The sequence below is a fragment of the Rhinopithecus bieti genome, unplaced genomic scaffold (assembly GCF_001698545.2).
Source record: "Rhinopithecus bieti isolate Rb0 unplaced genomic scaffold, ASM169854v2 scaffold_28055, whole genome shotgun sequence".
Classification (NCBI taxonomy): Eukaryota; Metazoa; Chordata; class Mammalia; order Primates; family Cercopithecidae; genus Rhinopithecus; species Rhinopithecus bieti.
The window spans coordinates 805,769-831,956 of NW_016812914.1; the positions used below are offsets into that span (position 1 = coordinate 805,769).

The 26,188-nt window shown below is 57.7% G+C and overlaps 1 protein-coding gene across 1 annotated transcript in view; it reads right to left on the bottom strand.

The window, feature by feature from the left end:
• The window catches only part of KDM4B (lysine demethylase 4B), a 137,955-nt gene that overhangs the window by 76,099 nt on the left and 35,668 nt on the right, over window positions 1-26,188 (bottom strand). Inside the window, 2 exon segments of the mRNA XM_017847185.1 lie at window positions 319-422; window positions 5,904-5,953. Of these exon segments, the coding sequence (XP_017702674.1) occupies window positions 319-422; window positions 5,904-5,953 (154 nt within the window).

A 26,188-nucleotide genomic window follows, 5' to 3' on the forward strand; every position in this document is an offset into this window, starting at 1 on the left:
AGCCCTGCCCTTCCACCCCTGCGGTCGGTCCCTGCAGAGGGGCCTCTGATGACCACACCCAGGAGGAAGTTTTGGTTTGGTTTGGGAGGGGAGGGGAGGTTAACACTCCACCAGATTCAAGCTCTGTCATCCTCTCTCCCCCGTGGAAGAGCTGGAGGCTAACTGCTGAGCCACGCGGCCCTCCTCTGGCTTGCTAATCACTGTTCTAGAATCTTCTCCAGGGTTAAGCAGCTTATCTCCTGGGGTGTGTGTGGCCACCCGGGCTTGGGCCCAGTACCCACTCCACCCACAGGCGTGCAGGCTCCGCCCCGTACGCACCCGGCTGAAGGGGATCCCGTACTTCTTCAGGATGATGGGTGAGATGAGGGTCATCTTGTGCCGCAGGAAGGCGTCGCAGCCCTGCGAGCTCCCGGGGAAGAAGCCTAGGGCAGAAAAGACAGACATCGGTCTCCTGGCCACAGCCAGCCAGGGTCGGTGAGGATGCTGCCCTCTGGGCGGGCAGGCTCTTTCCTCCCACGGAGAGCGGGCATGTGGGAGCACAGAGCACAGTCGGACCTGCCCTTGGTTCTCAGGGCCCCAGTGCCCGCAGGTCAGGGGGAAGGAGATGCACAGGAGCCGCCCAGTGGTCACACCTTCTGGCCTCTGCGCAGCAACCATGTGAGCAGATGCCGGGACTCATCTCTGCCCAGCGGCGGGGGCAGCCCGGAGCCTCCTCACCATGGGAAGGACCAGGGTTACTTGTGTGACAAGGTGCCCACCCATGGCATACACTTGGATCCCTCACAGGGCACGGCTATGCAGAGACTTCCCCCTCTGACCTCCCCTGAGACTAAATCCACCATACCACAGCCCACACGGTCACTCGGTCAACGAGAGAGCACAATCCTGGGTAAAGGATGTGGTATGGCTGCTCTCGTCACTTGGTCAACGAGGGACATGACCCTAGGGAAAGGACACAGTGTGGCCGCTCGCCTCCCGGAGCTGATGTTCTAGAACCAGACCAGCCAGGGATGGTGGGGAGTGAGCATTGCTGCCTCCCACTTAGGTACCTGCCTTCAAGGCCACAAACGAGACTGTGCGCCTGCCCCACACAGCACCGCGGGTGTCCTCACTATCACTGCACGGGTGAGGAAATCGAGGCCCGGGCCAGCAACTGACTCACCCTCAGCCCCAGCACTGCCAGGAAGTGGCAGAGTGGGCCTGACCCCGGCTGTGGTCGGGGCTCACAACCTCTTCCTGTTAGGCCGAGCTCAAAGCGGCGGGCTGTGTGCACATGTGTGGGGCTGGCTGTCCAGCAGTGCACGCCACAGCTTAAAGCAGTGCCTGGAAAGCAGGCACTCACACCAGCGGCTCAGTGCCTTCCCAAACCTCATAGCCAGGCTGGGCACGGTGGCTCACACTGGGAATCTCGGCACTTTGGGAGGCCGAGGCAGGTGAATGGATCTCTTGAGGCCAGGAGTTGGAGACCAACCTGGTCAACATCACAAGACCCCGTCACCACAAAAATAAAAATAAAAAATAAACCAAGCTTCCTAACTAGCACAGTTTAGGGACGTTTCCAAATCACAAGGTGAAGACCCGTGCATTTAAGGGTAAGGTAAGGACGCCCCGGCTTCCCGGCAGCAACTGCTGAGGCCCACACCCCCCATGTTCAGCACAATCCCTGTACCGAAGGGGCTTCCCGGCAGCAGCTGGGCCCCCGGAACCAGCACCGGGGGAGCCAGACGGGCCCGAGCCAGGAAAGGCAGTTCAGGGAGGGGACTCGTCGCCTCATCTCGGGCACTTCCTGCTCCACCACCCACTCTGCCAGTGGCAACGGGCAGGAGGCTGGCCCAGGAGGCAGGAGGACGGGGGTCAGGTGTGGACTAGGGGAGGCCCGCCCGGGTGAAGCCCAGCTCCAGTACAGACTGCAGAGCCTAGGGCCTGCTCCCCACCAGCGCTGCTGGCTCTCCCCGGGCTGCGCCTGGGTCCTCTGCCCTGTGGCGGTAGAGAGCTACTGCTGAGTGGATGACAGAGGTGTGGGGTATCATGCCTGCAGCAGACAGGGAGCCCACAGGCGTCCACCTCCCGCCCGGACTGACCAACAGCCTCGGCCAGCCCGAGGGCCCTTCGAGAAGCCTGCACAGACCTCAAGCGCCTCCAGGCCAGGACACACACTCAGTGGGTCGTTGGTGGAAGGTGGCACACGTGTATGTGACAGCACCAGCACACAGAGGCCCAGGCACACGGGGAGGCTGGAGAGCAGGGCCACGGTGTTTCTGGTGACACCTGGCCGCACAGGCACCACGGTGAGGTTTTGCAAAGTATAGGGGTTTGTCGAATCCAGCAACTTTTCTCTGCACTAAAAGCATTTCAATTAGAATTATGACTGCCTGCCACCCAGCCTGCCGGCCTCTCCGCAGTTCCTCTTTTTAATGCACAGTTTAAGTGGCTCTCATTAAAGCTCTAACAAAGGCGCACATTTTAAGTGATTAGCACCAATAAGGCACCAGCACATTAATGCTCTCTCCATAGGCTCCACAACTCTCCCGGCGAGCCCATGTGGAGCACAGCTATTCATTTTCCATATTAATCGCACACCCCTTCCACCGTCCCAATGACGGAGCCCAACACCTCCCCCAAAGAGTCTGGGAGGGGCACCTAGGAACACAAGCGGGGTCGGCTTTGCTCTCCCCAGCACTGCCCCAACCTGCCCCTCGCTGCCATCCAGAGGGCAGGACAGGCCTGAGCCAGAGGCCACAGCGGGCTCAAGGTGTTTCCACACAGCCACAGGCATCTGGCACATCCCACCGCCCTTCCTGACCCTCCTCGGGGTTCCCAGCTAGGCTGGCTCCCAGAATTCTGGGAGCTGCTCTGCCCTGCTGAGGAGGGACTAGGGTCTCACTCTGTCACCCCGGCTGCAGTGCAGTGGCTTGATCACAGCTTACTGTAGCCTCGACTTCCCAGGCTCAAGCTATCCTCCCGCCTCAGCCTCCTGAGTAGCTGAGACTACAGATGCGCGCCACCACGCCTGACTAATTTTTACAGAGACAGAGTCTCATTATGTTCCCAAGGCTGGTATTGAACTCCTGGGCTCAAGCGATCCTCTGATGTCAGCCTCCCAAAGCACTGGGATTCCAGGTGTGAGCCACTGCACCTGGCCAGAGAGTCCATATTTTCTAAGAACCCCTGTGAAAGCACCACAAAGAACTAATTCTTCCCTGGCTCCCCCTCACCTAGCCCAGGCACTGAGCCCTCTGCACACCTAGAAACCGAACCAGCCCTCCAGGTGCCTGGCCTGGCCTCAGGGTAGAACTGGTCACATTGCAGGGAGAGAGGATGTGGCAGTGCTTGGGGACAGTGGTGGCCCTGCCAGACCCTGCCTGCGGCCTCTCCAGCAGGCTCTTATCAACCTCTGCTTTTCTAATGCAAAAGTCACACTGGGTGAGAAGGGAGGGGACAGTGGCTAACTGTAGTCTCCATTGAATATGGAGGGGGAGAAGTGACTGGCAAGGATGGGGTGGCCTCTGGATCTGGGCACCAGAGAGCACCAGGAAGGGCCCACCTGGGTGAAGCCCAGCTCCAGTACAGACTGTGGAGCCTAGGGCCTGCTCCTCACCAGGGCTGCTGGCACTCCCCAGGCTGCGTCTGCGTCCCCATCCCAGTGGCAACAGAGGTACTGCCGTGTGGACGACAGAGATGTGGGGTGTCACGCCTGCAGCAGACTGGGAGCCCACAGGCACTCCCTGACCGCTCAGTGAAGTTTTCTTCTGTGGCTTTCTAAGTGTGGCTGGCTGAATAATGGAACTTCAAGGCATCCATGTGCTGACCCCCGGGGCCTGTGAGTGTGACACCTTCCATGGTGAAAAGGACTTTGCAGATGGGACTGAGTTAAGGCTCTTGAGGTGGGGGAGTGCCCTGGCTACCCGGGTGGTCCGATGTTGTTCCGCAGGTCCTCAGAACAGCGAAGCAGAGGAACATTTGGTTAGAGCAGAGGCAAGTGAGGAGAGCAGAGGAAAGTGAGGAGACCAGAGACAGAGGCTGGAGTGATGTGGCCCAAGCCAAGGGATGCGGGCGGCCTCTAGATGCTGTAGAAGGCGGGAAACGGGTTCTCCCCTGGGGCCGAGTCAAAGGATGAGGGCGGCCTCTAGACGCTGGAAAAGGCGGGAAATGGATTCTCCCCTGAGGCCTCCAGATGGAGCTGGCCCTGCCTGCACCTGAGTTTTAGCTCCTTAATGGGCATTTTAGATCCCTGGCCTCCAGAACTGTGAGGAAATAAATGTGTGCTGTTTTCAGCCACTAATTCTGTGGTCATTTGTTACAGGAGCCTCAGGACGCTAACGCAATGCGGGGAATGTGTCTTAGCTTATGTCTTCAAATGTGTTTTGGAACTTGGTATCAAAAAAATACAATGGGAGAAATGCTTTAATCTGGCTTTTCTTTCCCAGCTTTAGTATGTAAGTGAGCTGGACCTTTGCTACAGCTTGCCTGTGACTGCAGAATTTCTACTATCAGAAGCATGCTCCTAAGACCAGGGTTCACCTGTGCATAAGAACAGGGCCCAGGTTTCCAACAGAAATGCTCAAAAATACCAAGAGCAAAGCCCTCAGTCCAGAAACCAGGAGACTGCGTGCCAGGAGAGCGCCCAGCCCACTCCTCAAGGACTTGCCTTCCCATCCATCCCCGCCACTGAATCTGCCGCGCTTGGGCAACATTTCCTGCACAGCCACGCAGCTCCTGGCGCGATCTCTGTGACAGGAGACCCTGATTTCCCTAGAAAGACTGACAGTTCCCATCTCCAAAGCCAAAAGCCCATGGGAAGGGGGAAGAGAGCGTGTGGCGGGCATTCTTCGGCTCGAAGGTTTGGAAGGGACAGAGGACGGCAACCAGGCAGTCCCGGGAGCCTGTACTGAGGCTGGGCGAGAGCTCCTGGAAAAGCCGCGGCTGTCGTGTGCTGACCTGCCCGATGCCGTCCCTGAAGGGCGCGGTGCTCGGCCAGGGCCCTTTCGGTGCTGTCAGAGGAACGATGGATCCTCACTGACCCTCACTCTGCATGCGCCCCAAGCTGTCCACCTGCCAGCCCGGAGGAGCCAGCTTGTGAGCGGCTAGGAACGGACCAGCAGGAGGGAGGAACTGCTTTAGCCAGCTGTCTTTTCATGACTTTCTGGGCACTCAGGAACAGTGAGGTGTCATGAAACTCGCACCCCTGTTGTGCTGTGACGCCGGTGCTGACATGGGAACCCTGCTCAGGTGCCTCAGGGCTGGGTGGTCGGGGAGTTCAGGGTGGCCCTACCCTGGGTGTCTCCAGGTGTCTGACTTGTTTCCAAGCACTCCCTCAGGCACATGCTGGGGACCTCTATGACAAACCTCTCCTTTCCCAAGAGTCCCCAGGGAGCATGTGAACGCGGGCTGGTGGCATCGCTGGTGAGGACATGTGCTGAAGGTGTCCAGGCTGGGTCCCAGTAGAGCAAGGGCAAATGCCGTGTGGCCACCATGTCAGCCCCCGCGCAGGTGGGCAGACTGCTGGCTGAACTGTCCCCTTTCCTAGGCTTTCTCAGAATTAGCAAGGGCACAGTGTGGGGCCGGGTGATGGAAGAAAAATGAACACAGGCTGCCCTCCCTGGGGCCTGGCAGCCTTTGACCAGGCCCAAGAAGTTTGCACTAAGAAAACTGGAAAACAGGAGTGTCTGGGCATTCTGTGTGAATTTCATGGAGACAAATCGCACAGCAGAAGAGCGTGAATCTGACCACGAGGGTGGGAGGAAATGGAAAAATCACACAGTAATGGCTCAAAGAATGTCACCACTCCCCAAAACCCAAACCCAAACCGCATCAGAGCCCGGGGGATGCCAGCTGCTCCTCCCCTCCCACAGGCCCCACCCACCCGGTCCCTGGTCCCCAGGGCCCTCGGGGCAGTCACCTACCGATGGCCAGCCGCTCCAGGCGCTTGCCGTGCTCTGGCGGGATGGCGTACCTGCGAGAGAAGGGAGGCACGTCAGAGGCAAGGTCAGTGGGGGCCACGTGTGGGGGTGTCCCTGGTGGGACCTGCCTCGGGGAGACACAGACAGTGCCCAGGGCAGAAACAAAGTGCAGTCATGGTCAGGGCTGTGTGGAGGGGATGGCTGGGGGCGGGGGCTTTCAGGATGGAATCCATAAGGAAGCGAGGGGGGCGGGTGGAGGAGCGGGGAGTGAGGACCATGGCTCGGTGGCTTGTGACACACTCAGAAAGCCAGGAGGGCGGGCGCTCCCGGCTAAGCGGCATTATACTTTGAGGAGGCTGAAAAGGCAATAGATAAAAGAAAGTACTGGAACTGCAGGTGGCGAGCAGGTCCTGGGGGACCGAGTTTGGAGGAGGAAGCATCTGAGGCCCCTGGAGCTGCCAGCCCACGTCATGGTCTCCAGGCCCACGTCCCCCGTTTCCTGGCACCGGGAGCCAACAGGGAAAAGCAGCTTTGGGAAGGAGAAAAGCTGCATTTGTCACCGACTTGGTAAGTTTTATTTTCGCACATTTTACGTGTGAAAGGTCAGCAAGGCCACGTCGTGAATAAGAAGAGGCGTGGGATCGAGTCTGTCAGCAAGGCCACGTCGTGAATAAGAGGCGCGGGATCGAGTCTGTCAGCAAGGCCACGTCGTGAATAAGAAGGGGCGCGGGATGGAGCCTGTCAGCAAGGCCACGTCGTGAATAAGAAGGGGCGCGGGATGGAGCCTGTCAGCAAGGCCACGTCGTGAATAAGAAGGGGCGCGGGATGGAGTCTGTCAGCAAGGCCACGTCGTGAATAAGAAGGGGCGCGGGATGGAGTCTGTCAGCAAGGCCACGTCGTGAATAAGAAGGGGCGCGGGATGGAGTCTGTCAGCAAGGCCACGTCGTGAATAAGAAGGGGCGCGGGATGGAGTCTGTCAGCAAGGCCACGTCGTGAATAAGAAGGGGCGCGGGATGGAGTCTGTCAGCAAGGCCACGTCGTGAATAAGAAGGGGCGCGGGATGGAGTCTGTCAGCAAGGCCACGTCGTGAATAAGAAGGGGCGCGGGATGGAGTCTGTCAGCAAGGCCACGTCGTGAATAAGAAGGGGCGCGGGATGGAGTCTGTCAGCAAGGCCACGTCGTGAATAAGAAGGGGCGCGGGATGGAGTCTGTCAGCAAGGCCACGTCGTGAATAAGAAGGGGCGCGGGATGGAGTCTGTCAGCAAGGCCACGTCGTGAATAAGAAGGGGCGCGGGATGGAGTCTGTCAGCAAGGCCACGTCGTGAATAAGAAGGGGCGCGGGATGGAGTCTGTCAGCAAGGCCACGTCGTGAATAAGAAGGGGCGCGGGATGGAGTCTGTCAGCAAGGCCACGTCGTGAATAAGAAGGGGCGCGGGATGGAGTCTGTCAGCAAGGCCACGTCGTGAATAAGAAGGGGCGCGGGATGGAGTCTGTCAGCAAGGCCACGTCGTGAATAAGAAGGGGCGCGGGATCGAGTCTGTCAGCAAGGCCACGTCGTGAGGAAGAAGGGGCGCGGGATCGAGCCTGTCAGCAAGGCCACGTCGTGAATAAGAAGGGGCGCGGGATCGAGTCTGTCAGCAAGGCCACGTCGTGAATAAGAAGGGGCGCGGGACCGAGTCTGTCAGCAAGGCCACGTCGTGAATAAGAAGGGGCGCGGGATCGAGTCTGTCAGCAAGGCCACGTCGTGAATAAGAAGGGGCGCGGGATCGAGTCTGTCAGCAAGGCCACGTCGTGAATAAGAAGGGGCGCGGGATCGAGTCTGTCAGCAAGGCCACGTCGTGAATAAGAAGGGGCGCGGGATCGAGTCTGTCAGCAAGGCCACGTCGTGAATAAGAAGGGGCGCGGGATCGAGTCTGTCAGCAAGGCCACGTCGTGAATAAGAAGGGGCGCGGGATCGAGTCTGTCAGCAAGGCCACGTCGTGAATAAGAAGGGGCGCGGGATCGAGTCTGTCAGCAAGGCCACGTCGTGAATAAGAAGGGGCGCGGGATCGAGTCTGTCAGCAAGGCCACGTCGTGAATAAGAAGGGGCGCGGGATCGAGTCTGTCAGCAAGGCCACGTCGTGAATAAGAAGGGGCGCGGGATCGAGTCTGTCAGCAAGGCCACGTCGTGAATAAGAAGGGGCGCGGGATCGAGTCTGTCAGCAAGGCCACGTCGTGAATAAGAAGGGGCGCGGGATCGAGCCTGTCAGCAAGGCCACGTCGTGAGGAAGAAGGGGCGCGGGATGGAGCCTGTCAGCAAGGCCACGTCGTGAGGAAGAAGGGGCGCGGGATGGAGTCTGTCAGCAAGGCCACGTCGTGAGGAAGAAGGGGCGCGGGATGGAGTCTGTCAGCAAGGCCACGTCGTGAGGAAGAAGGGGCGCGGGATCGAGTCTGTCAGCAAGGCCACGTCGTGAGGAAGAAGGGGCGCGGGATCGAGTCTGTCAGCAAGGCCACGTCGTGAGGAAGAAGGGGCGCGGGATCGAGTCTGTCAGCAAGGCCACGTCGTGAGGAAGAAGGGGCGCGGGATCGAGTCTGTCAGCAAGGCCACGTCGTGAGGAAGAAGGGGCGCGGGATCGAGTCTGTCAGCAAGGCCACGTCGTGAGGAAGAAGGGGCGCGGGATCGAGTCTGTCAGCAAGGCCACGTCGTGAGGAAGAAGGGGCGCGGGATCGAGTCTGTCAGCAAGGCCACGTCGTGAGGAAGAAGGGGCGCGGGATCGAGTCTGTCAGCAAGGCCACGTCGTGAGGAAGAAGGGGCGCGGGATCGAGTCTGTCAGCAAGGCCACGTCGTGAGGAAGAAGGGGCGCGGGATCGAGTCTGTCAGCAAGGCCACGTCGTGAGGAAGAAGGGGCGCGGGATGGAGTCTGTCAGCAAGGCCACGTCGTGAGGAAGAAGGGGCGCGGGATGGAGTCTGTCAGCAAGGCCACGTCGTGAATAAGAAGAGACATGGGATCAAGTTTGTGAACAGAGGAAGCCAAGTGGGGGGCGTCCCGCTCGCGCTGCACCGGAAGCTGGAGACCTGCGAAGCTGGGACTCTCTTCCCCGAAGGGAAGGTGGGCACCAGGAGCTGCAGCCTTGAGGGGAGCGAGAAGCCCCAATGCCAACAGGGACACCACCCAGCCCACCCGAGACCTCCGGCAAAACAGAAACCTCATCTCCAAGCGAAGGGGACCAGGACGAGGACGAGGACGAGGACGCACAGCTGACTGCCGGCTGAGGTTGGCCAAGTCCTGCCCCCAACCCCCGCTCCAGAGTAACAAGGCCAACAGTTCCCGTTCTAGAACAGTCACACAGATGAGAGGACACGTGACGCGACGTGGTCTCTCCCCCACACCCCCCAGGGCAGAAGCAAGACAAAGGAACGTTCAGAGGGTGGGAGACAGCCCCTGCTCTGCTACAGCCCCTTCCAACTGAAAGGCCACTTTGTTTTTTAATGAAATAAAGAAGCCAGGCGCGGTGGCTCATGCATGTCATCCCAGCACTTCAGGAGGCCGAGGCAGGCAGATCATCTGAGGTCAGGAGTTTAAGACCAGCCTGGCCAACATGGTGAAACCCCTCCTCTACCAAAAATACAAAAATTAGCTGGGCCTGGTGGCGGTGGCCTGTAATACCAGTTACTCGGGAGGCTGAGGCAAGAGAAGTGTTTGCACCTGGGAGGCAAAGAAGCAGTGAGCCAAGATGGTGCCACTGCACTCCGGCCTGGGCGACAGAGTGAGACCTCAAAAAAAAAAAAAAAAAAAAAAGCCGGTGCGGTGGCTCACGCCTGTAATCCCAGCACTTTAGGGGACTGAGGTGGGTGGATCACAAGGTCAGGAGTTTGAGACCAGCCTGACCAACAAGGTGAAACCCCGTCTCTACTTAAAATACAAAAATTAGCTGGGCGTGGTGGCAGGCGCCTGTAATCCCAGCTACTCAGGAGGCTGAGGCAGGAGAATTGCTTGGATCCAGGAAGTGGAGGCTGCAGTGAGCTGAGATTGCACCAGAGCACTCCAGCCTGGGCAACAGAGTGAGACTGTCTCAAAAAAATTAAAAAAAATAAAAATAAAATAAATAAGGAGGGGGCAAGAGCTGGAGATGAGGCGAACATCACAGAGTTTCTGCTCTAACAGGACACAAGTAATTAATTTCTGGGTATGCTCCCAGGGTCCCTGGCCAAGGCGACCCCAGCACCTTCAACTCTGTCGTCCTCAGAAAGTCTTTCTTCCATTGTCTGGACAGAGGTGCGTTCCTCTTTTTTAAATGGGCTTTTACCGTTTACATCAAGATAAGAAAAGTTAATCCCAATCCAAAGCACCTTTGTGGGATTAAAGACCCCTCCACACAGGGAATAAAACCCTCTGCTCCTTCCGGGAAGATGCCGGGGGCGGGAAGGAACTAATTTATAGCTCCAAGGCTGCGATGATTAATGCCGTATCCCCAGCCTACAATGCTGCTCCACTTAATTACTGCCTGTAATTGGGAGTTGTAAAGATAAGATTAATTGAATCTGGTGAATGTTAAAAGTTTAATACATTGGAACGTGGCTCCGGCGTTATCAGAAAGCACAGACTGCGGGACGCCGGCCCAGCGTTCAGAGGAGCGGCCCTCAGAGAAATCACAAGGGACTCTTGGACAGGAGACAGGACAGCCACAGAGACTTCCAGGCTCCGCCACTGCCAGCGCCCAACAGCGAGCTGCACCTCCCACCGCCCAGAACAACCCAGCGACGGCCTCGGGGACCAGATGACCTGCTGCTGGCAGACCCACCTCCCAGCCACCCCCAAGGACGCAGGTGGAAGAAAAACCTCAGTTTCCAAGAGAAAGTGCCAGGATAGGGCTCTAAGGACAGCCAGAGCTGAGCGAGGCTGGAGGCACCATGCTCCATCCCCGCCGGGCTGAAGGCTCGCTCAGGTTCACTTAGGGGAGCAACCCCAGGATGGGGGACTAGAATTGGCCTCGGGTTCTGCTTCTCACACCAAGGCTCTCTGGGTGTCCGGAAAAGCCCAGTTCAAAGGACAGGGTTGCAACGGCACCGGTGGGCAGGCCAGGGAGCTGGCAGATTGAAGCAGACGCACGACAGAGACCCACAGTCACCACAGGAGAAGAGACTCAGGGAGGCTTCGGGCTTCCCAGAGGGGCGTCTCAGCGGGGTCCTCCGCCCAGGCCCCCAAAGAGCGAAGGATGCATAGCCCTCTCCTTGTAGTCCCTGCTCGGGGCCATGCTGGGGCATCCCTGACATTTGGCCTTGGCTCTGGAGGAAAAACAAACAGGCAAAAGCAGCTATTTGGGTTGGAAATGTTTGTTCACTAAAGCTCGAGGCAGGGGAGCATCTGTCTGGCTATCAGCGAGCAACTTCTCGGGCTGTAAAACCAAGTCAGGCTTATCGGCCACCGACACGGGGAGGCAGTTTGTCTCGCTCCCTGGGAGCTCGGTTCCCATCGCAAGGCCAAACTTCATGGCTAAAATCAATCAGCTTTGCCTGCCTGCGACCCCAAGAGGTCTCTTTCTGGACACGACAGCCCTGTGTGCCCGGGTAGCATGGGGCTCTTGCATGCTTTCTGGACAGACGGCTGCCCAGGCCCTCTGGCTCCCGTGCAGGGGCCACTGGTCCCTAGGTGGGCCTGCTCCCAGCCTTCCTCTTCCGTCCAGCTCTGAGATGCTACTGGCTCCATGTCCTGCACGGGCCCTGCCCACAAGCCCCCAGCATTCTCTCCCTCCTCTCCCTCCCCCATGCCAGCACCACCTCCTGCTGACACAAAGGCCCCCACACCAGCCTCTGTCCTCTGACTCCATCAACCTCCCCGGGCCCCCGCAAGGGCTGGCCACTTCTCACCCGCTAGAGCCCTGGAGGCCAGGTCAGCGCACGTGTCCCTCCTTTCTGGCATCTTCAGAGCACATCCCCAGGACTGGGGCTGTGGGTGGCTGGCCCTCTGCAGCCATCAGCTCTCCCTAAGCCAGAGGCAGGGTGCGGAGGGTCTGTGGCCCAGCGCACAGGGATTGCTGGAAGAAGCTGCAGAGGTCAAGACAAAGGAACCAGGAAGAGCAACTCCTGGAACCTGGTGGGTCTGTGCAAGGCAGAACAGGCCACAGGGCTTCGGAGGGCAGAGTCAGAAATGTTAAGGGGATGGGAGACTTAGCTCAGTGCAGTGAGGATTCTTCCAGCAAGCGAAGCTCTCCGAGCACGGAGCAGGCACCTTGGGGTGTCTGGGCGGGGGCTGAAGACAGTGCCGTTGAGGAGGCTGCCAGGGGAACCTTTGGGAGGGAGGGGCGGCCTGTACAGGTGCCTCAGGTACCCCTGGCCTTTCCTGGAGGAATCTGGTTCTAAATCAGGGCAAATGCAATAAGCAAGTGCCCCTCTGAGGACTCACATCGACCGGGACATGGGACCCAGGACCTAGGACCCAGGCATCGCCATTTCTCTGCACCTCTGTCCATAGCACCCCCTGCAGGGTCTCCATCTCCATGTTCTCAAAGCCCTGCCTGCCTGCCCCCTGCACCCACTCCCTCTGTTCTAAAACGCTCTATACAAGCCTTTCTGGAAGACGGTAAACCACAAAGTCAAAGAAACTCAGCTCCGCGTCTCCAGCCTGGGCTCTGGAGCCATCTACCTGGTAACCACTCCTGGTGCCTGGTGCTGGCCGCGGAGGGCTCCACAAGCTCCGTAAGAGCCACACGTGGTGGTGACCGGCAGGCCAAGAAAGAAACCCAGGCATCGGACGCCCTTTTGGACAGTCAGTCGTGTGCAAGCCAAAGCAGCAAGGGTGAGAAAATAAAACAATAGGAGAGACAGACACCAGGATGTGGCCCCCCTGGAGCCGGGGACACGAGACACACGAGGTCACACGATGGTGAACAAACAAGACGATGGCCCAGCAGTGCACCAGCTCCTAGACCCGTGGGAAGACACATGTGAGGCGGCACAGTGACCCACCAACAAGGACACGAGTTCCGGAAGGAAGGACACCCTGCCGCAGGGAAGGTGGGTGTGCAGGCACCGGCAGGGGAGCTGCCCCCGGACCCTCTGCCTTCCCAGGTTTCTCTTTTACACTTTGAGGTGCTTTGAGTAGTGAATGTCACCAACCTTACACTTACTGCCACCCAAGAAAGGCAAAGCTAAAAGCCTCAAAGCCACCCACAGACAAGAGTGGGGCCAGGCACCTCTCAGGGGCTGGGACCCACAAGCAGAGAGCGACTGAGGTTGAGCCCTGCGGCCTGACACGCACGAGTCTGACCAGTGTCCAAAGATGCCAGTCACACGGGAGGTCAGGGTTGCAGCAAGGACCGGGCCCCGACGTGGGCAGCAACGAGCCGCATGTTTCTGTTTCAGTGCGGAGGCCAGAGGGTGGGGACGCCCCACCAGGCTCAGCCAGTGTGCTGAGATCAGGCCTGTCCGGGAAGGTGGCAGAGCTGTCCCGGGCCCTGACAGCCTTGCTTCTGCTTGTGCAGTTCCCCAGGGGCTCCTGGCGAGGGGTGGGCGAAGCTTTGCCAAGGGCCCCAGCAGAAGCCCCCGGCCGTGCAGAGGAGGGGATGGACGGCAGGCAGCTCATGAGATGAAGCTGAAGCTGGAGCTGGAGCCGGAGCCAGAGCCAGGGAATCAAAGCAAAGGCGTTCTCTGCAGGCAGGTGCTCACCTCCAGCCAGGGAACGGGCCGCTGTCATCTCGCCGCCACCCGGCCCGGGGAAGAGTCTTCCCGTCCGCTGCAGAGGATGCTATTAATAGTGTAATTTTCTTGGTGTTTTGTTTATTCCCCCGGAATGGCTTGATGGATGTGAATAATTACCAGACTATAAAAGCCAGCAAATGTGCTATTTTCTATCGCTCTAAATCATCAAACAAATAAAGTGTGAAACAGCATTTTTGAATATAATTTTCCCCTCTAATGGCTTAGAATTATTTCAAGAACAATGAAAATAAATAAGCAAATGCCTTTGAGTTAAAAATTAAATGAGTGTGTCAGGAAAGGGAACACAGGCCGTCCTGGGCAGCCGGGACCTGCCCGGGAGCCCTTAGCTACGACAATGGTGAGCAGACGGGCTTGGGGCCGCACGGCCCAGGCCACCCCTGGGTGCCATCTCACAGAGCCCTATCTGGCTCCATAAAAGCATGGCCCTCACTGGGCTCTGCGAAGCAGGTGCTGTGGCTCCTCCTGGGCTGGGTGATGCTGCATGGTGGGGCTGCCTGCTTCACCTGCCTGCTTCACCTGCCTGCTTCACCTGTGGGCACTGCCCGCCTAGCTGATGCCCCAGCACCCCCAAACACCCTGCCTGCCACGGCCGAAGCACACCGCACCTGGCCTCGGAACCCGAGGCGGAGGGGGTGGGGGTCCAATATCCTGCCCCCCTCACAGCCTCTGCCTCCCCCAGCCATGGGCAGGCAATGCCAGCAGGGCCACTGCCTCTCAGACCAGGCAGGAAACCTGAGATCGGGCAAAGTCTCTAGATGAGGGGTGTAATGCTGGCGCCAGCCACACATGTCCCCACCACACCTACCAGCTGCCCCAGGCTCCCTACCTGGGCGGCCCTTCCACAACGACCAGGTAACTCCCGGCGCCCTCTCCCTCCTGCTGCAAGGGGAATGGGCTCCTTGGAGGTTCTCAAGCCAGGGCTCTGTGGCCCCTCACCTCTGGCAGTGGCCCCTGCCTGGTACCATCTTGCTCGGTCCCTGTGGATGGCTCCGAACCAGGAGACGAGACATCACAGTGGAAGGTTTTCTTTTAAGATTCGTGCACCTTTCTCCCAGGTGACAGTGGCACTTGGAATCCATTCCACGGCCCAGCCTGACAGCTCCTGCCAGCGGAGGCTCTCGGAAACTAGGTGTCAGGGATGAAAACGCTCTCCTCCCTGTCCCCCGCTCCCCGCCCCCACCGCCGAGGTACGTGTGCCAAGAGCGGGGGTCCGACCGGGAGCCCTTCAGAGATGTCGGCGCAGCCCAACGTGTGCTGGAGGGTGAGGAAGTTAATTTCACAGTGTCTGCACAGGCCTGGGCAGACGGGCCCTCGCCATTTAATGCGCTATCATCACAGACACAGAACCAGGGAGGCAGAGCCCGTGCACACCATGCTGCAAGTACCCGAGACCAGGTGTCAGGTTGGACAGAGGCCACCTGGCAGAGTGAGCCGCCCACGCAAGCTCAGGAAGGCCATGGCAGATCCAAATGCCAGCGGCGCCCCCAGGACCCCAAGTGGCAAGCAGAACAGAAAAGCCATGGTGATCGCCACCCTTGCAACAAAGCCCTACAGTGGCCCTGGCCTGCGACCCAGCAAGATGGCTCTGGCCCACTGCCCTGTGGCTGGCACAGGCTGGGAAGGAGAACAAGCCGGCTACAGGGTGGGCTTCCTGTGAGACCCAACAGAGAGCTGCTGTCTCAGCCCCACACCCATGCAAGCCCCTCAGCCGACATGCAGTCCCGGAGCTAGCTGAAGACGAGCCAGGCCAGGGCGGCTCCTCTGCTCTACTCCTCAGAGCCACAGGTGACTAGGCCAAGGATGCACAGGCCTGTGCGGTGGCACTGTGCTGCACCATGTCAACTCCGTCCACGAAAATGGCCAAGTTCTCCAAGCGCCTTCCATGTATGCTATGGAAATTACACCTCAAACAAAGCTGTTCACAGGAAACTGAGGACCTGTTCACCACACTGAGGACACAAGGACCAGCGAGCCACAGTCCCTGCCTGAGCTGCTGGGCTCAGTGCCACAGACGCACTTGGCTCTTCGGAGTGTCTTCAGTGTTGTGGAGTCCAGGGTGTCCACCAAGTTAACACAGGCCCCACCAGAAACCCTGAAGAGACCAGGTCACAGACATCCTCTCTGGAAAAGGCACCAGGCCCAGGTGGTTTTAATGAATCCTACCCAATAACCTTCATCAAAAGGGACAGTGCTCATGTACACACACGGCTGGCAAGCAGCAGGGAAGATCTGATGTTACTGAGCTCGTTTTCCGCATCTGGCATATTTTCCCAATGGATGAATAAATGAACGAATGGGAAACCCTATCACCAACAAAGAACACACAAGAAAATGGTCAGTCAGTCCCACCTGGATGTAAAAATCCTAAACACAATATTAGTGAGTCAAGCACAGTAGGCTATGGCAAGACCAAGAAGAGTTTATCACCAAGGTTGCAGAGACATTCCAAAAATTAGTATCTATCGAAAATTCCAAAGCATTCGGTACAAAATTCTCAGGCAACCAGGACTAACAGGGACTCTCCCACTATCACCTTCACGGCGAGGCAGGAGAGGACATAATCTGCCCGTCATCACAGCACGCATCACACTGCCAATGTGATACATCAAGAAAAAGACAAACAGTTTAACAAGCAGAAGGGATAATACAAACTTCTTTTTTTTTTTTTTGAGACAGAGTCTTGCACTGTCGCCCAGGCTGGAGTGCAGTGGCCGGATCTCAGCTCACTGCAAGCTCCGCCTCCCGGGTTCACGCCATTCTCCTGCCTCAGCCTCCCGAGTAGCTGGGACTACAGGCGCCCGCCACCTCACCTGGCTAGTTTTTTTGTATTTTTTAGTAGAGACGGGGTTTCACCATGTTAGCCAGGATGGTCTCGATCTCCTGACCTCATGATCCGCCCATCTCGGCCTCCCAAAGTGCTGGGATTACAGGCTTGAGCCACCGCGCCTGGCCCAAACTTCTTAAAATCATAATATAAACATCTAAACAAGGTGTGATGGTGCATGCCTGTGTTCCCAGCTCCTCAGGATGCTGAGGCAGGAGGATCACTTGAGTCCAGGAGGTTGAGGCTGCAGTGAGCCATGACTACACCACTGCATGCACTCCAGCCTGGGCAACAGAGGGAGACCCTGTCTCTTAAAAAAAAAAAAAAGGAAAAGAAAAAAAGAAAAGTTTAATTACAACATAAGTTTCTACTTAGGAAATCTAAGCAAACAAACTGGTAAAACTATAGAATTAAACACAGCCCAGCGAGGTGGCAGAATTAAAAAAAAAAAAATAAACAAAAAGAGGGTTTCCTCTACAGCAGAAAGAACATTAACAGAACAGTCTAAACCCACTAGGGTAAACCTGTCCCTCGTCTAGGGTGGAGGAGCAGGAATTTTCACCACAAACAAGGTCACACACAGACCTGGTAGCGTGCTTACCTGCTGTACTCACAGGCTCTGACCTGGGAAGCTGGCACCCACCTGGGTAAAACCCCTCCACACCCCTGCAACAGTGCATGGGGACGGGCGGAAGGAAGGGCAGGTGCCAGAGCTCACCACACAGGCACGAGAAGCAGGAAAAGTATGCTACCAACGGCCACCCCAGGAAGACGGGTCGCCCAGGACAGGTGACCACCCCACAGATCAGTCTGGCAAGATGAAGATGTTAGAAAAAACACCTGCGCAGGCAAGGGAGTGGATCCACAGGCCAGGACACACAGACAACCCGGGAACTGCCAAGAACACTGAGGTCCCGTATCCCGGCGGAGAGAGAGGGAGAGGAGCTGTCACCAACCCCAGCCTGTTGGGAGGGAGAGATCACAGGGGACCGGACAGAGGGCGGGAAAAGGAAGAGTGAGACCCTTTCCCAAAGACTCACAGAAGAAATGGAAGTCCCAGAGCAGGTGTAGGTCCCATGGGGAAGGCTCTAGCCCTGGCATTCTGCCGGGCCGGCCCTGTTCCCCCAGACACCCACGCTGCAGAAATGGAGCCAGGCCTGGGCTGCACAGCTCCTCCCGAGGCGGCGACAGAACTCCTCCTATGTCTCATGGAAAGCTACCCTATTTCTTCCTTCCTTTTTTTTTTTTTTTTTGAGACAGGGTCTTTGCTGCAGCCTCAAATTCTCAGGCTCGAGCAATATTCCCTCCTCAACCTCCCATGTAGCTGAAAGATGACAGGTGTGCACCACCACACCTAATTTTTTCTTCTTTTTTTGTAGAGATGGAGTCTTGCAACGTTGCCCAGGCTGGTCTCGAGCTCCAATGGCTGGCTCAAGCAATCCTCCGGCCTCAGTCACCCAAACCTCTGGAATTACAGGCATCAGCCAGCCTGCCTATTTCTACTGGAAAAATCCTCTTCCATGGAACCTTGTCCTGGGGAGAGGCCACCTCCCTCATTTGTCCCCAGCACAGGGGCCCCTTTATGTGACAGATACTAACACTTGCTCGGGAGATAGGATCTGCCAGGGACCAGGGAGGTTTGTTCCCAGGAAACAGCCTTATTGAGCTGCAGCGGCTTTATCTTTAATGGATCGTTTTACAGGACAATAGATGATGGAATTTGGTATCTTAAACCAGCAGTGTCAATGATTTCAAATAATGACATTTTTATTGAGACACACAGGAGACCAACAGAGTCCTGGGAGCGCTGGCTCAGGGAAGATGGGGAGCCTCGGATGGGGAGAGCCACCCACAGCAATGCCAGACAAACAGGAGCCGCAGGTGGGAGGAGACACAGAGCTCTCAGCTCTTGCAGGGCCAGCCAGAAGACCTCATTCCTGGCACGGTGCCGTGGGTGGCCCGCCCTGCTCTCCCAGGCCACGAGGTGTCACCACACTGGCCCTCAGGAACCTGGGCTGGGTCAGCACCCCGAGGAACCGTGCAAACTTCACACACCACCAACCCACTTTAATTAGGAGCAGACTGCCCGAGGCAAGCCGTGTCGTGCCTGCAATTAAAGGCCGGATTGGAGGCATCTGATCCCCAGCCCTGATTTATTTTAGGCCCACAAATTACTTTTATTATATGACAAGGCCAAAAATGCAAAGTCATGTGCAAGTTGTTTGCGATGTTTTTCCTGCAGCCTTGCCAGGAAAGCTGTGGGAGTGCCCGTCACAGGGGAGGGCATGCAGGGCAGGTGCCCAGCGACAGAGTGGTGGCTGTCAGGTTTGGACACAGTGCCAGGGACACAGGGCCATTGGCACACAGCAACCTCCCTCAAGTGCCCGCTGTCAAACCGGCCTGAATTTCTGCTCATCAACAACCAGGAGGCAGCCCCCACCATGCCCAGACCCACGGCCCTCCTCCAGCGTTACTCGACCTGGGTGGGGTCTTGTCACCCAGGCTGGAGTGCAGTGGGGCAATCTCGGCTCACTGCAACCTCTACTTCCCAGGTTCAAGTGATTCTCTTGCCTCAGCCTCCCGAGTAGCTGGGACTACAGGTGCCCACCACCACGTCCAGCTAAGTTTTGTATTTACAGTAGAGACAGGGTTTCAGCACGTTGGTCAGGCTGGTCTCAAACTCCAACCTCAGGTGATCCGCCCACCTTGGCCTCCCAAAGTGCTAGGATTACAGGCATGAGCCACCGTGCCCGGCCCATGGCTCCCTTTTGTCCAGAGCAGTGAGGGATCACCCAGCCAAGATCAGCACCCACATGAGCCCAGCCCCATGGGGCCTCGACACGGGCCCAAGGAGGTGCTGGACTGGTGGCAGCTCTGAGGCCCTGAAAGGCTGTGGGGAGGAGGCAGCAGAGAATTTGAGAAGCTGCTCTGGCACCAAGCTCTGCAGAAGGCCAGTTGGGCACCAGGCCGATGCACCCATGGCAGGAGTGAGCCACACGCAGGCATCCCGGAGAGGCAGTGGGGCGTGAGGCGCTGGTGGGAGTCTGAGTCTTTGTGTGCAGAGTGCGGTCTGGACACCTGCAGGCTGTGGAGGCTCCCATCTATTAAAATGCACTGATGCCTCTAGGCTTACATTTATTTCACCACCGGCGTCCACAGACACACAGCACCCACTGAACCTCATGAGGAAACACGGTGACAGCCAGGCCCCGGTGACCCAGATGGCCCGGGGCATCCTAAATGGCGCACTTAATGATGGGACCAGCTTTGGAGAGCACGGGAGTGAAACTGTCTGACACACAGGCCGACGGCCATGGGAATACACACTTCTGCTTCTATGACCTAAGCCTTAGCCTGTGCCCACCACAGGCAGAGGCCGCAGGAAGATATCGGGTCCCTCCCTGGGCCTCGGGGACTGGGGCTAGGCTCTGGACCTCCGAGACGGTTTGGCTCACGCACAGGTTAAGTCTGCTCGGCTCGCAATCAGGTCAGGGAGAGCAGGCGACCCGAGCCCTCGGCAGGAGGCTACTGAATGAGAGCCATTAGCATCGCTGTCATCGGCCCCATCCTGCGCCCGCCCCGTTTCATCGGAAGGCAGCCAGCGCTCCTGTCCCCTGCTGCTGGCGAGTATGGAGGGGAGGAAGCTGTGTGCTGCCCAATTTTTAAGCAAAGATAACGAAAACTCTCTCCTCCCGCAGATTTGCAGCCATCTCCCTTCTGGGGAGCCGAACCCCGCCGGCACCAGCCTTGCTGAAGGGAGAGAAATTTGCCATGGAAACTAGGCCCTGCACTCAGAACCCAAACCTCTGATGCCTACGGAGACCGGGTGGGCGGGCGACTCCGGGTCAGGGCCAGCCTTACTGGCTGCGGTAGGAGGGACCCGTGGGCGCACACAGACCCCCACAGCCTGAATAAACTCCTCATCCAAACAGTGCCTGGCGGGATTATCTGAAGATGGGAATTCACGCCCAGTGATGACATTTCAAACAGAACTAACAGTTTTTTAAAGTGGTGGGCAGGGACAGGATGCCGGTGACTCGCCTGGCACGCCACAGCCTAGAAGCAGGCGCCGGGTTTGTTTGGCTCCTGCCTCCCTAAAGCAAAAATCCTGCGGCCTCACAAGCAACACGAGCCAGCGTGTGCACTGCCACTCCAACCCGAAGCGCCTGCTTTGAACAAAAGACTCCAAAATGAAGGCCATCTGCTCCTGCCAGACCAAGCCAGCGGGTGAGTAAGGGGCAGCATTCAGGACTCAGCACATGACGTGGGGCAGGGGCTGGTCAGACAGTGTGAGGCTAAGGCGGCCCCTGCAAGGTCCAGAGCCAGCGCTGGCTCCCACCACACCCAGGCCCTGGCCCGACAGCCCGCTCCCACAACCACTCCATTCTCCTGGAACATGGCCAAGAGTAGTAGCTCCCCTACTTAGGAATCTTCTGTGCCCCCCTCATGCCCCTGCTCCTGAGCTGGTCATTCGTCCTCCCCTCACCAGGCTCCCCTCCTCCCTCAGTCCTCAGAGACCCCCGGTCTCCCTGCCTCCATCCCAAGGGCTCCTAGGCCTGGCACTGCTCTGGGGGTTAGGCGTGGGGTGTCTGGCTGCCCAGCCACACCAAAGGCCCTTCCCAATGGCTTCTGCTCCTGACGCAGCTCATGCTGGGCCCTGAGCAGGCATAAAAACTCTGTCAGGGCTTGAGCAGACCCATCTCTTCAACCTTGAGACCCTGTTGGCTGAGACCCTGCAGGGCACACATGGCAGGAAAGAGAAGGCTTACCCGCCCTTTCCCAGCTGGACACGTGGTCAGACTACATTTCCCAGGCTCCCTTGATGCAAGGTGTGGTCACGTGATTGGGTGCTGGCCAATGAGGTGTGGGCAGAAGTGGTGGGCCCTGCCCTCAGACATGGCCCCTTAAGCAGCCCATCAATCCCTCTTCCCTCATCTGCACAGCAGCACCCAGGGTGACCTTGGACACCACACACGCTGGCCTCGGTCCCTGCATCCCTGCACCATCTCCATCTCCCACAACAAACTGTCACCTTCAAGTTTGGCTAAGCAGGGCTTAATATGGTGACTCCATTAGAAACGGGTCCCTCCTCACCCAGACCTTCCTCACCCAGGCCACCCTCACCAACTGGGACACACCCTGTCCTTAAGGCAGCACAACGTCCTGGCACCTACTCCCAGGACCTGCCGCCCTCCTGATCCCACAGGGCAACGCTTCAAGGGCAGGTCAGACGTCTCCTCAATCTGTGCCTTGTCCGAACAAGGACGTGGAGCCAGGGCACAAGTCAAAGGGTTACTCCAGGCAAAGCTGTCGCACGAGGAACAGAACATGAGAAACGCAGCCCCAGCCACAGTGATGGACAGCAAGGCTGACGATCCAAACGAATTTCTCACACGAGCAGCAGGTGAAGAGATGGTAGGTCTTTCGCAGGAGCCTTATGCTGGCAACAGTGCAAACGTCCGTCCACGGCAGAATGGAGAAGTCGACTGAAGTCCAGCCATACAGTGGGGAATTGCACAGCCGTGACAATGAGTGCGCGGCCACCACACACAGCCAGACGAATCTTACACACAGACCACCGAGCAGAAAGGCAAGGAAATCAGCCCATTTGTAAGACCTTCCAATGTAGCCAACACACAGCTTCACTGCCCGGGCCACAAGCACACACGGCCTGGCAAAGGGGAGAGGCAAGGGCGCCGCCAGCAGAGCCGGGAAGAAGCCGCCACCACAGCATGCAGAGGGGGCTGGGAAAAGGAGGCACAGGTGGGGGCCGTGTCCTGACATCGGGGTACACAGGGGACAGCCACAGAGTCATTTGCTAACGCGTGCACACACACACGTGCGCATATATATATATATCCAGTACTTACATACTTTATATCCATTTCTGTACCAAATCATGTTTCACAGCAAGAATGCCTACAAAAGGGAAGCCCTGGGACAGGCAGAGCTCTAGATACCCCAGGACTCCCCGCCCCAGGGCTCCCACACTCCTAGTGTGACACATGCCTCGTGCTGCTGCCGTGAGGACCTCGAAGATGTGATAAAGGTCCCCATCATTTCTTAACCTTAAGAAAGGGAGGTGGCCGGGCATAGTGACACACGTCTGTAATCCCAGCACTTTGTGAGGCCGAGGCGGGCAGATTACCTGATGTCAGGAATTCCAGACCAGCCTGGACAACATGGTGAAACCCCACCTCTCCTAAAAATACAAAAATCAGCCAAACGTGGCGGCGCGCACCTGTAATCTCAGGTACTCGCGAGGCCGAGGCAGGAGAATCACCTGAACCCGGGAGGTGGAGGTTGCGGTGAGCCGAGATCATACCACGGCACTCCAGCCTAGGCAACAGAGTGAGACTCCATCTCAAAACAAAAAAAAAAAAAAAAAAAAAAGGGGGGGAGATGATCCAGAGATGATCCAGGTGGGCCCGACATTCAAAGACGACAGCATGGAAAGGGAGGAAAGTGCCACTCTGCAGTGGAGACACTGGACATCCATACCCAAGCCGGGGGACCAGGGCCAACACCAGCAATGACGTCATGCTGACGGCTGCACCTTTGACCCTTGTCCTTCACCCCTGTGGTCTTCCTCTGTAAAACCCATCACCCTAGTCTAATCACAAGAAAAACATCAGACATGCTGATTAGGGGACATGTGGATTAGGGGACGTTCTATAAACCCCCTGGCCAGCCCCCCTTCAACACTGTCCAGGGCATCGAACACACTGTCATAGCCCAGGGCCCTACGGAGACGGAACAACATCACGTGGGACCCGGATGGGTCCAGGGGACAGAAAAGACAACGGGGGAAGACAGAGGAAATCTGGAGCATGGATCTTAGTTAATAGCGCATCAGTGGGGTCCATCAATGACCATAAGTGTGCCACCCTGACAGAACATGCTCCTAACAGGGAGCCCGGTGGGGAGCTCTGTGCTTACTACCTTCCCACTTCTTCAGTAACTCAAAAACAGGTCTAATAAAGATCTATTTAAAGAGACAGAAAGGGGAAGAATACCTCACCAAAAGTGGACGAAAAACACAAGCACAAGCCTGGGATGAGAATGAGAAGAGGGACCCGCCCGACACTGGCCTGCTGCGGGGCGCCCTCCCGGCCCCCACCACGGCCACCGCCCGACACTCGCCTGCTGCGGGGTGCCCTCCCGGCCCCCATCATGGCCACCACCTCTGCTCACCAAGAAGCCAGTTTCCCAAATCCATGGGCAACGGTGCCTGCTGTCCAGACGCACAGCAGGGCAACTGACCATCTGAACACCGGGAAGTCCCCGACTCAGCAGCACGGCTTGGAGTGCGACTTTCACACAGCAAAAGGCGATATGAAAATTGCTCTGTCGTCCCTGAACAAACACCAAGTGTCTCTGTATCTGTCCCTGCCAGCTCTCAGCAAGAGCCAGGAGCCAGCCTGCTGGGACAGATCCCACCAACAGGTATGGCGGGAGCCCCAGTGAGTGGCCCCATGTGCCCTGGGTTTCCCAGTCACCCTGGCCCAGAGGTGTTCTCCCAGTCCTTGGGGACACCATCACGAGACACAGCTGAGGGCCCTGCCTGTCCTGGGGGCACGATTGGGCTGTGATTGCTTAATAGGAGTGAGGTTGGTAGGAGGCTGATCAGGTCAGCGGGAGGGGCTGTGATTCTGGCACCTGTGCCCCACGCGCCAGGCACACAGATGCAATCCCAGCCTTGCTGTGGACGCCCCAGTGTGAGGCTCAAAGGTCTTTGCAGCATCAGGAGTTAATTTTTTGAAAGCCAAAGCCAGCTTCTGGTGCTCAATTCACTCCCCAATCTTGATAAGCAGGTCTGGGCTGATGGCGTCAGGCTGACAGAGTGGTGGTGACAAGAACAAGGCAGAGGGCTTGATGATGAGGGCCCGGGAGGAGAACAGGCCAGGGAAAACACAGCTGCCATCCATAGCTCCCATGTGCTGGCCCTCCTGGCCGTAGCCTGGACCACTTATCCAAGCACAGCACCACACGCCACGCTCCAGGCCGCATGGCTGCAATGCCCTGCTGGCAGCTCAGTTCCTGGCCCGGGTTCTTGCAGCTAAGTGTTACCCACTTAGTCCAGCTCTCAGTTGTCCAGCAGAATCCCAAGTCTCATCTTCTGGGCATAGTCCCAGGGGGCCAGACTCCCTCCCAGACAACCTATGTGACCGGAGACCCTTGTTTCTCTAACACATGCACATGTGTACCTACACATACACACACACTTTCTTTCTTGCTCTTGCTCTCGGGGAATTGAGCATCACAGTTCACTGGATCTGAGCAGGTTCCAAGATACGGGACTTCCAGTTTTAAAACTGGGAAAGGGTTGGGCTCACACCTGCAATCCCAATACTTTGGGAGGCCGAGGCAGGAGCACTATTTGATCCCAGGAGTTCCAGACCAGCCCAGGCAACATGGGGAGACCCCGTCTCTACAAAAAAATTTTAAAATTTGCCAGTTGTGGTAGCATGTGCCAGTGGTCCCAGCTACTTAGGAGGCTGAGGCAGGAGGACCACCTGAGCCCAGGAGGTGGAGGTTGCAGTGAGCTATGATCACACCACTGCACTCCAGCCTGGGTGACACAGCAGGACTCCATGTAAAATAAAATAAAGCTAGGAGAGCTGAGCTGGTCACTCAGACCCACTCACACACATTTTCAGGCATGTGGTCAGGCACACACAGAAATAAAGAACCGCTGCACTGATGCTGTGGCCACAGTCACCATCAGAAGCAGAGGATTGGGACAGGTGACCACAAGGGAGCTTCCTGCCTGCCCACGGTCACGCTCCTCAAACAGGGAAGCTGGGCACCAGGTGTGCCTGGCCACATGGTAACCCATGTGGACCCAGGGCCAGTCAGCCAGGACACTGGGCCCCTGGGCTGGTGCTGAGCACTGCTGGCGGGGAGCGGCTGGTCTGGGCTGGTGCTGAGCGCTGCTGGGGGGTAGCAGCTGGTCTGGGCTGGTGGTAACTACTAGTCAGGGGTAGCAGCTGGCCTGGGCACTGGGCCTGGGGGCCTCACTTGCTTGTGACAACTGTCTTCTCTCAAAAAGAGGTTCTTTCTGCAGAGAGGGAACACCCCCTCATCAAAAGACTCCCCAGATAACCTCACGCAGGCTAGACGGCTGTCTCTACAAGGATACGGCTCCCAGGGACCATGGGCTGGGGCCACTGCAGCGGGTCTCAGTGAGCCAGGGAGGCAGCGCTGAGGCCTTGGAAGGCAGGAACCCAGGTCCTGAGCAAGCTGCCTCGGCTCCTGACACTTTATCATTTTCTAATGACCAGGGTCCCTCTGCCTCCCTGCTGGATCCAATCTGCTCTCCGTGGGAGCTCTCTGTTCTAAACCGCTTTCTCCTTTTCTATTTCTGGCATCCTGGCTCAGTGCGTGTGGCTGGGAAGAGACCTGGCTGCGGTCCCCTGCCGGGGAGCGAGGCACACATCGGGCTGCCCCCATCAGCCTGGTGGGTCTTCTCAGTCTGACCTCCCCGGGCACTGCAGTGGTTCTGAGCTGCCAATGCAACTCTGTCCCTAGGCACCCTAGCCAGGGTTGGGCCTGGGGCGGCGGAGGAGAGGAGGGAGCAACTATCTCGCTCCTGCATCTTGTTCTGGTGACAGGGTGCAGTGTGGGGAAGCTGAGTTATTAAAACCAATCTGTGAAGCTGTCAGGCTCCAGGCAATCTCCATTTCAAACCACTGCTCAGCTCTGGCAACTGGGGACTGCCGTCCCCATGGGGACACCAATCTCTGCCGGAGCTACTTCTGCAGC